At 45.2% G+C, this 15,426-nt stretch overlaps 1 protein-coding gene across 1 annotated transcript; it reads right to left on the bottom strand.

The window, feature by feature from the left end:
- Positions 1 to 8,077: 8,077 nt before the first annotated feature.
- Positions 8,078 to 13,822, bottom strand: LOC105704164 (mitochondrial 10-formyltetrahydrofolate dehydrogenase). Its single transcript, XM_012433169.2, has 8 exons — positions 13,385 to 13,822; positions 12,997 to 13,050; positions 12,532 to 12,673; positions 12,118 to 12,352; positions 10,880 to 11,559; positions 10,106 to 10,520; positions 8,963 to 9,621; positions 8,078 to 8,874 (listed from the first exon to the last, which is right to left on the bottom strand). Exons 3-8 carry the CDS (start codon positions 12,665 to 12,667, stop codon positions 8,297 to 8,299), a joined length of 2,703 nt encoding a protein of 900 aa, XP_012288592.1. The 5' UTR covers positions 12,668 to 12,673; positions 12,997 to 13,050; positions 13,385 to 13,822; the 3' UTR covers positions 8,078 to 8,296.
- Between the last annotated feature and the right edge of the window lie 1,604 nt (positions 13,823 to 15,426).

Consider the following 15,426-nt stretch of genomic DNA (forward strand, 5'->3'; position numbering starts at 1 on the left):
GTGTCGTTTATGAAACTTCTCCGAACTGGGTGTACCGTAATTCGCATTGTAACCAAACTTTACAATGCGAATATGGAGGCTGTAAAGTAGATCCTAACCCATGAAATTACAATTTTTTAAAATTGTTTATAGACATTTAAAAAATTTTTTATATAGAATCAAACTTCTTGGGTGTCGGAACCTTCCTTATAGCCTCTGTATTCACGATGTAAAGTTTGAAATAACTCGGTACATCCAGTTCGGAGATAAGTTTCATCAACGAGACCTTCGACGTCACTTGCACATCCCTTTAAGGTGGTATTAAAGTGGCCTCTGAGGGGTAATTTTACCACCCGATTATGGCGGCCCCGAAAAAGGTCCTGACACCCGTGAAATTTCATTTTTTATACAAGAGTAATGTTTACAAAATGTTTATAAACAAATTGAAGAAAGTTATGAAGTCTCGTGGGTGTCGGGACCCACGAAGTTTTAGGAGGCGACACGTTTGCCGCGTCGTTGGTGTGCAACCTGATTAAAGGTACATCTTGCGTTCTTCAAGGTCTGTAGCGGTTCCTTGCGTCGATGTTCGATTTTTGTAGAGGATGTTCGCGAGTACCGATGCCACGCCCGATGCGCAATGAGACTGAATTTTTATAGAAGACAAATTTTAAGCGATCGTTGAGTATGTAAACGTGTACGGGCGCCGCGTTGAGCATCGTCCCCTTAGGGGAATTTATCGAGGATTTTTGGAGCACCTCTCGAGGAAGAAAAGGGAGATCGTTGGCCTAGGTCGTGGTCGGCTCGAGCCGCAGCTGGTTCTCGCGGATTTGTTGTATCGTTCGGAACAGGTGCTCGATGTTCGCACCGAAATCGGGTTTTCAGTGAACTCGATGCGGTATCGCGAATTGCATGTGGTTCGATTAGGGGAAATCAATAGTAAATTGCCACACTATGTGCGGTCTGCTCGCATTCTGAACAAATTGAAACGTTTTTGGCTCCTAGAGACTGACGCCCTGCGCATTTGTGTGCCCTTTTATGGATTTCTGCGACTATTAAAGAGATCCGAAAGTGGCATCCGAGGAGTCAATCCTGACATTTCTCCAAACTACATGTACCGAATCGTCTCAAACTTTACAACGTGAATGTCAAAACTATAACGAAGGTCCTTACACCCAGAAAATTTCATTTTTTTTTAATACAAAATTTTAAAAATCGCTATAAACAAATTTTACGAAACATTGAGATTTCATGGGTATCGGGACCTTTCCTTTAGCCTTCGTATTCACGTTGTAAAGTTTTTGAAACGATTCGGTACACAAGGTTTGGAGAAATGCTGATATACAGATGACTTCTTGGACGCCACTTTCACATCGCCTTAATTCTATGCACTGGAAAGGTCTTATTCAAATGACAGTAGGTATGTTGTGTGCACTAAGATGCTTCGTTTCGCGCCGTTGGAAAGTTCAGCGCGAAGAGGTTTCCAGCGGCGCCGGAAACGGTTATTGTTTATTGTTAAGCGAATTTTTGCGAGGACCCGTGACCGACTCGAGCCTCGATCAGGAGTTTCGGAACGTTGTTCCCATCTTGTCGGGCATTTACGTCGTCGTCTCCCGTGTGCTGGAGATGGCTTCGAATAAGAGGCACGTCCGCAAGACTCGTTCCTCCGCGTGCGGATCGAAACGGCGAATGGAGGTCGACGGAGCGAATGAGAAATTCCATTGCGACCGGCGGTGATTGACATCGTCGGAGCGCTTGTACCAAAAATGTTAATAAAATTCACGTCCTTTGGGCAACGCCACGCGCGTCTCTCCGTTGACACCCGGCGAACCTCCGAATTCAATCTGAAAAAGTCACAATCTTGGAGATTTACACCGAGGTAAAAAAAAAAATGGCAAAGAAAATTTTCCTATTCACCCTCGTACGAGTAACAGTGAGATATTACTCGAGGTGCAATTTGTTACCTTTCTTCACTCGGTTTTCAGTTACATTAACAGCGTGATGGAAGGCCTCCGGTAATGGGTAAAAATGTGGGAAACACTTCGCCTCTCCTTAACTGGATCTGGATGCCCGCCGGTTACGGAATCGCCCTTCAGGGGGCAGCTCGCATTTCGAAATACAGCAAAGTGCCCGATGATGAGCTGCACCGTAACCAGCTGTAAAGTGTCCTCAGGGTGTAGTTTAAATCCTTGCGGTAAGATCAGCCTCCTAGTCCACCCTACAAAATCCCCCAGTAATCAGAGAATTTATCCACGAGGTCCATTAATATTTTTACAACGCGCGAATAATTATCCTTGTTCTTGCAGGTACTTGAAATGCACTTTATGTAGATCCGGAACTCGTCACGTTTTTACTGCACGAGAAGTGATATTATACCGGTCTGAGAGATGTCGTCTTCGGCGAGAGGTGGACGACTGTCGACGCAACGAGGGTACGCGATGCTGCTTGCTCGAGGCTGCACGAAAGTCTGCATTTTCGGAGGATAAGGAGAAATTTTATAGAAGCAAGCCACGCTCCACCCACAGGAAGCTGCGCGGTCCGAGATTAACCGCGAACCGTTTGAGGAAACAGGAAGGGGCGGCTGACAACGACCACTGCACTGCCTACGACAGGGAAATCACGCTAACCGAGATACTCCCTGGCAATGCACTGTCGCGATACTGGACTCGAAACGCTCTTTCCTGTTTTGCTGACTAGATGAAAAGGGCCCTGTGACAGGCTGTCTTCCTATCCTGCCCATTTTTTCAAGTCCCTTCCGGCGCTGCACGATAAGCCTACCGTGGGTGTCCTGGCGGGAGATCTATGAATTTAATATGAAGATTTTAATATCAAGAATATTTCGTTCGTAGTAGTGACTAGAAGTCGAGAATTCGGAGAACTGTGATAGGCTGTTTTCCTTTCCTGTCCATTTTTCCAAGTCCCTTCCGGCGCTGCACGATAAGCATACCGTGGGCGTCCTGTCGGAATACCTACGGATTTAATGTTTTCATTTTAATATGAAGATTTCAATTTCAAGAATATTTTATTCGTAGTTGTGACTCAGAGTTAAGATTGGGGAAAAATGAGAGCGTGCTCAAATGATTCGCTTTAAACGCGAAGGTGGCTTTACTTCGATCTTCACCAGACGTTACGACCTCCGCCGTGTCCCCGCGACGAGAGGTTTCGTCTCTCTTGACATACTTGCAAAAAATCTCCGAGATTTCCGAGTCACCTGCGCACCAGGTCGCATCCCTTGACCCGGAGTGGCGAAGTGGCCTCTCAGCTCCCTAGATCCACTTAAATCCAATTAAAATGTTATTAGAATGTTTCATTCGAGGATAACTGGCGATTGGAAAGAAAGATATATCTACAAAAATCGAACTTGTCTTGAAAGATCGTTATGCCACGTTTGTTCAGCTTGGAGATTTAGTTCTAAACTTTCGGGATAAGCGGAATGAAGCTTTAAGCGTCGCGTAAAAATGTAAACTAGGTTTTTCCTGACGCTTTCAAATTATCGAACTTTCCCGCGAATGCCTTTTAAGAGATCTCGAATGGGGCGACCGACAGTCTCCTGATTTCTGGCTCACAAAGCCGCGAGGATAAGGATTCTATTTATTCATTTTTCCCCGGCATCCGACAGCCCTGGATAACGGCGATAACCCTATCTCTCGGACGAAGAGAGTCATTGGCCACGCCGGCACTTTTCATCTCTCCGTTCGGTTTCCTCGGTAGAAAATCTCTTCTCCAGGTTTGGACATACCTGTAAGATATCTGCAATTTCGTGTACCAGATATTAACTGCTACTTTATGAAGACCTGAATTAGGAGCTCAGTTTATGTGCATGAAAAAGTTCAAGCTCCGTTTACAAGCCATACATCGATATCTATCCTTTATAAATAATTTTTGGGTCGATTAAACGTGACGACGAGAGAATTTCAAATCACCCGCGCGACTGTTGGTCGAGTCACGTGACCGTTTTATCGAATTGACCAACAGAGTCAAACCCAAGATGGCGCAGTTTCCCGCGGCCCCTGATAGATGGTAGCATCCGTAAATTCCTGCCCATCATCGCGAGAACGATTTCAAAATTCGTTTCAAGCAGTGATATAAATATTTATCGACCTTCAGAGTGTCAACAATTCCTGGGAATTATATGGATACGTTAGAAATTACTGGAATCTAGTCGAAGCGACTCGACAGTGCGAGGCTACGTTGAATCGATAGAAATAGCTAAGAGTATCGATAGAACGCTATTATCGTTCAAACATACTTACGGATAATCGATCGAGCACCGAAGTCATTGTCAGAATGGACTGCCGATCAAAGCTCGAACGTTTGCGACCACGCGGAAGAATCGGTTAGGTCGACATGTTATTCTTGAGTTTACTTTTTCATCTCGACATCGCGATGCCCTTTACGCGATAAATTCTTCAAAATCTGAAAACACCCCGCACCGCGATCAAGGAAATAGAGTTTTACACTGTTTTTCGCGTATTACCGTCGTGTTTTGCGATTTTTCCCGACATTTTGTATACATTTTTAGAGAGAAGACGTCGGAAGAGGAACCGGAACCGACGCTAGGCAAGATGGCGGATTGAGATCCCGTCGTCACAATTCCAGAATTCTCGCCGATGAAGGAATTTTATTAGTACGCGGGTACTGGAAAACACCGCCGAACCACGGCTCGACGTGGAACGACGTCCGGAATGAAACTGAATCGCATCCATGAAAGAAGGGTCGCCGAGGAGGGAAGGGAAGCCAAACGGTCCGCACGCGGTGCCCCGCTTCTCCCGTTGCACGCGTTTCGCCGTCCGACTCTGGGCCCCTCGTTCGTCTCTCTCGCACCCGCGGGTCGCGGCCTAGCGCGGTCTCGCTCCCACTCACACGGCGGCCCAGGAAACTCGCACATGGACGCGCGGCGGGACTCCGGATCGGAAACCCTCCTCGATGTCCCGTGCTTTCCGTTCGATCGTTGCTGCTCGTTTCGAGATCGACATAACTATTGATAATATTTGTTATTAATTAACGTAGCCACGGGCAACCTCCAAATTGTGGCAATCTAATCTGCGCAGTTAACCTCCCTACCGTCTACGGGCCCAATTAAAAGCCGAGCCGATTTTCCATTTTCTCTTTTACTTCTTTGCAATTCTTTGAATTACATAAATATTAATCATATAAACAAATGTACCGTGGTATTACGTTTGTATTTTATTATCACGGGTCTATGTGAACTCGACGGCAGTAAACTAGGTGGAAATTGAAGAAGGATAAACCCATATTTTTTCTCCAAAAATTAAATTTCGCGAGTTTCAAGACCTTCATTGGGATCTCAATAATCACGGGTTAAAGTTTCAAATTATTCACCGCGTCCCGTTTGGAGAACAGTTTTATAAATATTTTGCACTTTGCACTGTTACACTTTAAATAGAGGTCTTTCATAACATCCACCTCCAGGTTTATTGAAGCGATTTATTGTTACGAGTGTAACCACCTTTAGATAATCCCCGCGCCCGAAGGTGCTTCAATAATTGTTACCGTATCTAGTTTCTCCGATATTGTGCGAGCACGTATAAATACCGATTATTGTATTTACAGGTACCGCATTGTGCCGGCCAGAGCACGTGATTGTTTCCTGACTCGGCGGCTTCGAGAAGAGGACAACACTGGGCGAGAAAAACCTCGGAGCCGGCTTTTCTCGGGATTACCATAGGGGCCCGGGTAACCGTAGGGGTCAGAGAGCAGTGTCCCGGGCCAGTCGTCGAATTTGCATTCCTTGTTCACGATGAATAATGCTAAGCGAAAGACGCTTCGCGCCGCAGACGAGCGGGACTCTCCTCAGACGTGGAGAGTCGCACCGAGAAGGCTAATTATGGGTGTACACTGATTTGGAAATCAGTGAAAACGATTTCCTTCTTTGAGAACCGATTGCCTTTGATTTCATATCATAAACAATGCGATTCGGTAACAAGTGACGTTCGGCCTTAAAATTGTAATGATGTTTCAATAATTTACAATGATTCGTTCTGATTTCTAGTTGCGGTTTCCTGATTTCCACGTGAGTTCGAGGCATAAAAGCCACGATTTTTCTTATTAAGAAACTTGTATCCTTGCCCTGCAGACGTGACGAAGGTAGGGTAAGAAACGACGCATTCATGCCCTTCGCTGTATACGTTTGATTATCTTATTCCTATTTACGTTACCTTTCAGGAACAGGGCGGTAAAAAAAACCAAGCGAGAGATTCCGCGCGAACGAGATGCGGAGTCAGCGTGTCTTGATGACGAAGAGGTCAAGTTCGTAATTTCCGAGGTGCAGAAGTACTCGCCGAGCGACGAGTCGCAACAGGAGGCAACGGCGGTACACCTCTACGAATAAGGGGCCGATTATGAGAACAGCTGTCGGCCTGCTTGCGAGAGAACACCAGTCGGTGACTCGCGTTTCTGTGTACGCACTAAGGACTCCCTGCGTAGCAATAAGTATCCTGACTCAACTTTCGAGAATCCGTTGCCTCGGATTCCGAGATGTGTCTAACCCAACGGCGCTACCTAATCTAGATAATTATCTGAATCATTTCTAATTGGTAAAAGTTGTCGCATTATCATTTCTTCCTCCGAAATGACCAGTCTCCGAGCTGTGTCCGAGCTGTCTCCGACCAGATTCCGAGATGTGTCTAACCCAACGGCGCTACCTAATCTAGATAATTATCTGAATCATTTCTAATTGGTAAAAGTTGTCGCATTATCATTTCTTCCTCCGAAATGACCAGTGGGACCGACACGGAAATGATTTAACACTCTGAAGGAATTTTTCTGTATTTGTAATATTTAGAAGGTGGGGTGTAATTGATATACTATTTATTGTAATATCATATTTGTAATCGATGTATTATTTTTCAGTGCTCCTTCAGTCTGCCGGTTGTATTGGACTTTTGACGGTTCGATGGTGGCCCTTCAGGTACGAACACGTGCGTCCCACGTTGTACACAAAGGAAACCTTGGGCTGAATTCGATGCTTAAGGGCCGTGCACACGTTTTCTCTTCCAGGCTTAGTCCGGGGGTCGCAGAGGCCTCGAGAAACGCTTCACCCCAGCGCTCCAGCTTTCAATCTGGCGGCCAATTCTAAGGAATTCTGTTGACTTTTCAATGGAAGCACTAATGCCGAAGGTATGCGCGTCGCTGCTCGACTGCCTTGTTCGCCCTCGTACGCGTTAACGTCGAGTAAAAATTGCCATTTAACGTCCGTTCGCAGAAACACCGCAACAGGGAAGGAGAGGGATCATTCATTCGGACGTTAAAGGAAATCTCTCTTGATTCGACCTTGGTCGAGTAAGCACTCCAGATACGCGAAACGCGTGGTATCAGGGACGTGGATGGAGTTTTGCATCGAACGTCGGCATCGAGGCATATAACGACGTCGGGAAGAAATGATTTAAAAAGCGGATTCTGAACTCGCTCAAAAGCGAGAGTTATTTCTGCTTTCGAGCGGACTAGGAAAGAAACTTGCAGAAGGCGGGGCATCCTCGAGTGTGAGGAAAAAAACGGCGGTGGAGCATCTGGGGCCTCGGAAGGGCCAGCTCGGGGTCCCTGGAGGTCACAAAAAGTGTTTATACACCCTGGGTGCGTGGGAGCATCTTTTTTTTTCCGACGATCTCCCCGCCGAGATACCGTCCAGAGATCTTGAGATTTTTCGCAGTGATACTCGGAAACTTTTCAATTCACCCCAGCTCATCGCCTTGGCATGTCTCTTAACTATCTCCAATTCAACGAATCGTTAATTTTTCAAAATGAATTTGGAACTTTAACACGTGATTATAGAGGTCTTAAAACTCATGAAATTTCATGAGTTTCGAGACCTCCCAATGCAAATTATTTGGTGCACCAAGTTTGGAGAAAAGTTTTATAAATATTTTCACGTTTTGATATGTATAGAATGACTTATATCAATTCTAGGTGCATCTGAAGCTTGAATAACCACGCTAGTTGAGCGTGGCGCCATCTACGCGCGACTCCCCCAAACTCGTAGCGGTAAATCGATGAAGCTTACCGACAAACTTTTCAGCGCGAACTTGAGCGAATGTTTGAAACGACGATGGGTAAGTAACTAAAAATGATGTAAAAGAACGAGTAGATATTTACAAGAATGTGTATATATTTATTGATAAATAATACGTAGAAAAATTTATAATCGCTGGATCTCTGTCGTAGATAGAGAGGAATAAGTGGTCCCGGACCGAAGCGAAGCCAGCCAGAACGGGGCCAGTTTATGTCGTCTTCTGAGGTCTTTTTCCGAGCAACGAGTTAAGTAGAAACTTAGAACCTGTAAAGTTCTCGCATTTGCCGATATTTAGTACTCGATGGTAACCGTTTTCGTTTTTAGGTACTCATTAAGCGCTTCCTGCCCCAGGTCTTTGCCGAAGCCGGACCTTTTGAACCCTCCGAATGGAGCTGCGACGTCAGTTTTATTGTACGTGTTGACGAAGACGGTTCCCGCCTCTATTTTCTCGGCGAATCTCAGAGCTCTTCCGATGTCCTTGGTCAGCACTCCAGAGGCCAATCCATATTCCGTGTCATTCGCCCTGGCGATCACTTGGTCCATGTCCGAGGAGCTGAATTTGGAGATGACCATGATGGGCCCGAAGGACTCCTCCTTCGCGATGAACATTTGGTCCTGGACATTTGTGAATATCGCCGGCTCGAAGTACCATCCTGGCCTGTCGACTCGTCGACCTCCGTATTCAAGTTTGGCACCGTCCTCGACTCCGCGCTTAACGAACTCCAGGAGCTTCTCCAGATGCGCTTTATGATTCTGGGGCCCGTGAGCCGTACTCCTGTCCAGGGGATCTCCAACCGATATCTTCTTCGTCTCCGTTATCACTCTCCTGACGAATTCATCGTGGATACCTTCCTCCACGAAGAGCCGACCTGGAAGTGAAAGAAGAAGGTGAATATCTTTCCCTCACCTATCCGTAATGTTCTCATTATTCGTAGAAATTTATAATTTGATCGATACCAGCGGCGATGCAGTTTTCTCCCTTGTTGAAGAAGACGCTTCCCATGGCGATCCTGATCGCCTGTTGCAGGTCCGCGTCTTCGAATATGACCAGAGGACTTTTGCCTCCCAATTCTAAGGACACTTTTTTCAGGTTGCTGTCGGCGCAGGACCTCATGATCAGCTGGCCGACTTCGGTGGACCCGGTGAAGCCCAATTTTCGTACCGAAGGATGAGATACCAACGCGTTCCCTGTTCCGGACCCGGTCCCAGGGATCACGTTGATGACCCCGCGTGGGATTCCTGCCAGCACCGAAAGCTCCGCGAATTTCAAGGCCGTTAGAGGAGAAACTTGGGCAGGTTTTATCACTACTGTGTTCCCTGCTGCCAGGCAGGCCGCCATCTTCCAGGAGAGCATCATCAGCGGATAATTCCAGGGTGTTACCAGACCGCAAACACCGATTGGCTCCTTACGGGTGAACGTTAGGTTGCGATTCGGCCTTGCATGAGATATCGGGATGGTAGACCCTTGGATCTTATCGCACCAGCCTGCAAAGTACCTCCAGGTCTCGATAGACATCCCTATGTGCGTCTTCAAGGCCAAGGTGTACACAGCCCCAGAGTCTATGCTCTCGATCGTCGCCAACTCCTCCTTGTGGAGCTCCATCAGGTCGGCCAATCTAGATAAAAAATATTTCATAAGCTTTGACAAACCTCAAGATTATATGAAATGGTCGTTCCATAAATATAAAATGTCAAAATATTCATAAAACTTCTCCAAACTGGGATTCATATTTATTTTACAAATGTTGAAACGATTCGGTGCACCCAGTTTGGAGGAAGGTTTTATAAACATTTTGAATTTTTGGTATTATTGGTTATATATGATAACACCTTAAGGTATCATTCTACCTATCATTTTCATTTAAACATATCCGTTTTTATTTTGGATATGTTTCGTACCTTGCACATTGCACGTTTTACAGAGTAGTATCACAAACTACTCCGATTTGACAATCGGTACTTCTACCGTAGAGCAGACGTCTCGCGAGGGACAATTTTCAACCGTGCATTGTACAAGGTGCGAGTACAATAGGCTCGTTTTGTCTCTGTACAGAGTTCTCCGGAGTTCCGGGGAGTGTGGCGAGGTGTGAAGCTACGTACTTGAAGAGCAAAGCTCCTCGTTCTCTGGCGCTGATCTTGCTCCACTCTCCCTGCTCGAAGGCGATTTTCGCGGCCCGGACGGCCTTATCGACGTCCTCGACGGAAGCGCTTTCGACCGAGCAGATGATGCTCTCGTCGTGGGGATTGATCGAGTCGATGGGCTTCGCCGTGCCGTTTACGAACTCCCCGTCGATGAAGAGCTGCCTGGGGAACTTGAGGTCCAGATTATTCACGTGGATCTCCACTGCTTCGTACGTCACCTCGGTCGCCGCTTTGGCACCTCGAGCTGCCAACACTACCGAGTTCACGAACTCCAGGAACACCGGAGCCATGAAGACGTCCGTGTTCTGCAAGCTAACTCCGATATTGTCCTTAACTTCCTCGACGAGGCGCACGACGTCCATGCTGCCTGCACCTGAATCGCGATCAGAAATATTTAAGGTGTTATGTAAGTGCTAATATGAAATAATTAAGATATTTATACAACTTATCCTCGAACTGAGCGCAGAAAAAAGAAACATTACTTTTTGATTCTTGTCAACATTTTTTTGTTTGAAAAACTAAATTTCGCGAGTTTCAAGACCTTCATTAGGATCTCCATAATCACGTGTTAAAGTTTCAAATTATTCGGTGCATCCAGTTTGGAGAAAAGCTTTATAAATATTTTGATCTTTTGATAAATATATAATGATCCTCTCATAACACCTTAAAAATTGTAGGAAAAGAAAACTAAATACCAGCGAGGCATCAATAGACAGCAAATATTATACTTGCCAGAAGCGAAGAAGTCGGTATCGTCGTCAACGTCCTCCACCTTGAGGATGCTGGACCAGATCCTGCGGATCGTCTCCCGGTGCTTGATCTCGTCTTCGCTGAATTCAAGGGTTTGAGTCCCATTTGTAGACTTCCCGTACATGCTCGCTCGTATCGTCCTGTTCCCTACTTTCAATGTTTCGATGTTCACTAGGTTATCATCGGCTGCGACGACGACGAGTCCTGATTCGTGGACCACACCTGGTCGTCCGTCCACATCGACCTGGTCACCTCCTGGCAAAGGAGTGGTCCAAATTTTCGAGCCATACAGCCGCACTTCTTCTCCGTTAAGAAGAGTCCAAGCACCTGGTGTGCTGTCCAGAGCTCTGACGAAGTTGTGGACTTCTTGAGCCGATTTGTTCCAGTCTACGCGCTGGATTTCCTTCTTGTTGACCATGGGGTCGTACGTGGCACCATCCTTTGGCTGGGGGATCTTCGGGGCCGTTCCCTGCGCCACGAGATTTACGGCCTCGCCGATGGCTTTGATCCCTTCTGGATACAGGAATCTGTTGTAAAGGCTGTCCAAGGTGTCGTTCGGCTCCACTGGGCAGGATCTCTGCAGCAATATCGGACCTGTATCCAGCCCGTCGTCCGCCCAGAAGACGGAGAACCCTGCGGTCTTGTCGCCTTGGATCAATGTCCTGAAACAGGCGCCGTTAGAAGACGTTAAACCCTCGAGACACTTCTGGAACGCCAAAGTGTCGCGTATTAACTAGGGAAGGAAAGAATCTGTTTGGAAAGTAGATTTTATCAAAATTAATGGAACCTTCAATCGACGGAAATTGACGAGTCGTGTTTAATTCAGCTTTTTGGGATTCCAGAGAGCGGATTGCCTCAGAACCGGAAGAAAGAAAGTCTACCGGCTTGGCTTATGGAGCGTGAAAGAAAACCGACTTTAACCAGTTAAAAGGCCCCAGGCGACCCATACTCGCGCAATGTCGTTTGGCGTTTTACGATAACTTAACAGCCGAGCTCACGGGCAGCAGGGCAACCGTTACACACACTTGCGTTTCACTTCGTCCACTTATCCATCGTTTCTTGAATTCTATCAAGCTAAGAAAATTGAAAATACGTAGTAGGTAATTTTAAAAAGAATTATTTTCAATTGAAGGCATTTTTATGGTTTATTTGGAAATATTTATTGTATGGTTTATTTTTATCTCATCTGGTTTCAGGAATGGGATCGAGAATGGACTTACCAACTTATGGCGCTGGCTCCGCGATGCTTAGGCAGAAGGGAAGGATGATAACATATGCTTCCATGGCGAGGTCGGTCGATCACTTCCATGGGGATAAATTGCGTGCAAAAAGGGAGAATATTGAGGTCGACTGCGATTCCATTGTAGAGATCGAGGACCTCTTGCAGGGCAACTCCTTTACTTCTCCAAGCCTTGATCTTGAAGACAGGTGTACCGTCGATCTTTGCCGTTGTAGCTGCAATCGATGCAACTCAATGATAATTTTCTTTTTAACGACTTACAGGAGTTAAGAGGATGTGAAAGAGGCATCTGAGGGGTCAGTCGAAGAAAAGTTTCATAAACGAGACCTCTTTGACGCCACTTTCACATCACCTTCACATAATTTAATTAAGGAGTGCGTTCATTTTTACTCACCCAGAGGATCTTCCCGATCCCCTTTGTCAGGAATTGTAAATACTCCGGTGATTCGATGTCCCTCTTGTCGCAGCAGCTTGTAAACTTCTGCTGCGAAGTTGCTCTGGCCGATTATGGCAACTTTTAACTGGGCCATCACCGCCTAGATATGTACAATGGTGTATTTAATGCAACGGTAATTCAATGCTGCATGAATCGATGAGTCGAGTAATTAATACTTCACGCCGAATACTGGATTAATTGCGCATGCGGTAATTAGGGATTTGGTCAGTTTCATTTATTTTTGCATTTTCATCACACGAAGTGCAGGCTCGCAGGGGAACAATGGTTAGCCCGTACAATTTATATTAGCAGCATGAAAAAGGATTTATTGATTGGGGTCGTTTAAGCGGATTAACGTGCAAGGTAAAGGAGCGATTTTTCTGTGACGCAAGCGCTCTTGCTGTAGCTGTAACAAATACGTACCTAATTAGAACTAAAGGAGAAGCTACCGAAAACCTCCAAAAGACCTTAAAGAAGCTGTAAAAGAATGTCGAACACTCGAATAAGTGAAAACAGTCAGTCGATGTCGTTTCAACGGAGGCTACTCGTCTGTGGAACAACAGTGTTGCACAGTAAGCAGTTAAATTCTAAAGGATTCTACTATTACTCCACGTATTAGTAGTATTCACCACATACAACCCCGGAAAGTAACATTAACGTTCCGATAATTCAAACTCTTCCCCCTTTTCTTTCTGTTTCTAATAGCTTAACAGGGAAAAATATTTCCAACGTTATATCGTAAAATTAATTTTACAGGTGAGAAGTTTTGGACGGCTGGGAAATATTCAATCGATGTAAGAAGAGGACTTACGGAGGCGACTGCAAAGCTACGTTTGGTAAAACGATAGCCCAGACTCTTAGGTATCAGCATCTGATGCGGTTTGCACTTTCACTATCAGAACTAACGAAGGATCGAGTCTGCGGTCTTCTGGATAGATGCAAGGAGAGCAGCCAACGACTAGCCAAGGAAATCTAGGAAACCGGTCGGCTGGCTGCACTTGCGAGAGGCAGGAGAAGTAATTGGTGACCGGGGCCAAGATGCAGTCTGGTAACCGGCTCGGCGATTTCCTCTCTTCAGCACTCCAACAAAGTTGACTCGAGTTGACTGAACCACCAGAGAAGGAGCTCGCCTTATATATAACCGACTACTATCTGCGACCATTGGGTCAGGACCTTTAGCTTCATATTAACGCGCGATTCTCCATTAATGCGTATAAAATTAATGCATTTAACGCGGTGCACTTGCACTACAAGTAACACTATGACCTCACCATGCCCATTGTCAGAATAGAGCACCCGAAAATGCTTCAATTTCCAAAGAACTCATTTTTTTTAAGTACAGAAGATCAATGAATTAGCGTTCAATCGCGTTATACCCTGAGAAAAAAGATTGAAACAAATATATATATATATATATATGTTGTTGCCTGAATCATATACAATTGCAAGTAACAATTATTTTGTCGAGAAGAAAAATAGATATTGTTAATTTAAACGAATTTTGTTTACTCAGTCTGACATTCATTTGGATGTATTTGATCGCAGGATTTTGTTATCGCAATGCATATTTCTTTGGGTCAAGCGATTTGTGTTAATAATTTGAACGGCACTCTGATCCAATACTGTTATGTAAACATTATGCGTGCTTCGCAGAAATTCTTTGAAAAATTCAGTGCCCCGGCGTTTCGGATTTAGACATCGCCTGGACTGGTGTACACCGGTTTCGAGGAGACTTATCATCAATGATGGGGTCGAAGATTATCTACATGTTGTTTACTCGAAACCATAGAACCAGATCTCGTCAGTTTGAGGGCGAACCTCGGGTCATATCTACATTAAGAGCAGGCAATGACAGTACGCCGCGATACCGATTTGCGTAAGCTGGATGTACTTGCACATTTTTATTCTTCTACGGGGAATTTTTTGGCACAATCGCTCAGTCATCTATCTTGGAATGGCGATGACGACGTCAAACGACTATACGATATAAATTATTTCGACTTAGTTGAGAACTGTTGCGTAAAACATTTCGTTTATCCGGTTGATACGTCCAATATACATATTTTATACGTTCCATGCAGAAGGAGAGTGTACCTGTTAACTTAGCCGAAACCAGGCTCAATAATAAAGGAAAGCCAGGACTTGTTGCTCGCAAGGAATTGATCCCTTGCCAGGAATAAAATGCTTTCGCCTCGTTTCCTGGTTACAAGGGGACTTTTTTCTGCGACTTTCTTTCCTCGCGTGATATCCCTGGATAAATCCGTCTCAAACCGGAGTCCTAATCAGCTCGAAGTCAGCAATTCGGTACTCTTTCCTCCTTCCTTTTTATTCCCAAGTTGAAAGGTCTTTAACCTAATTCGTCAGCGTGCTCTATATTAATTATTCTCTTCAGATAATCCGGACGGAATAAACAGACGATTTTTCCGCATCATGACGAAGTTATCTGGGAGTGTTTTCGTGAAATAAACACGACCTTGCCACGTGCATCGACGACAAGATTTGCTGCAACAATTTGACCGTTACAAAGTGCCATTTATCTCTTCCCGATTTTCTTCGCCGTTATCATCAGCAAATAGAGCTGGTAGAACGCATCGATACTACCGTATATTATTTCACTAGCGGTTTATTATTTTATTCTTGTAAGCGAAACAATGTAATTATAACTCGTCACTACGGCGATGTAGCGATGAGTTTCTTTGCGACTGCTTAATATTATTAACTGAGGGATCTAAGTTATTGTTCATTTAATTATAGCCAATTGTCTTTTATCTTGTAATAACTCTCCTTGGTTTTATCATTAGCACGAGGCGAAAAGGAAAGCAGGCTAGCGGGACGCTTCGGGAAGGCATCGAT

This window comes from Orussus abietinus, unplaced genomic scaffold (genome assembly GCF_000612105.2).
Source record: "Orussus abietinus isolate OABI.00-Male unplaced genomic scaffold, Oabi_2.0 scaffold7, whole genome shotgun sequence".
Taxonomy (NCBI): domain Eukaryota; kingdom Metazoa; phylum Arthropoda; class Insecta; order Hymenoptera; family Orussidae; genus Orussus; species Orussus abietinus.

Excerpts from the sequence above, each read along its gene's own strand:
- LOC105704164 (XM_012433169.2), bottom strand. The coding sequence starts at position 12,667 with ATGGCCCAGTTAAAAGTTGCCATAATCGGCCAGAGCAACTTCGCAGCA. Across the intron at positions 10,521-10,879 it reads TACCGACTTCTTCGCTTCTG|GTGCAGGCAGCATGGACGTC; the intron begins GCAAGTATAATA and ends ATCGCGATTCAG. Across the intron at positions 8,875-8,962 it reads AGAAAACTGCATCGCCGCTG|GTCGGCTCTTCGTGGAGGAA; the intron begins GTATCGATCAAA and ends TTTCACTTCCAG.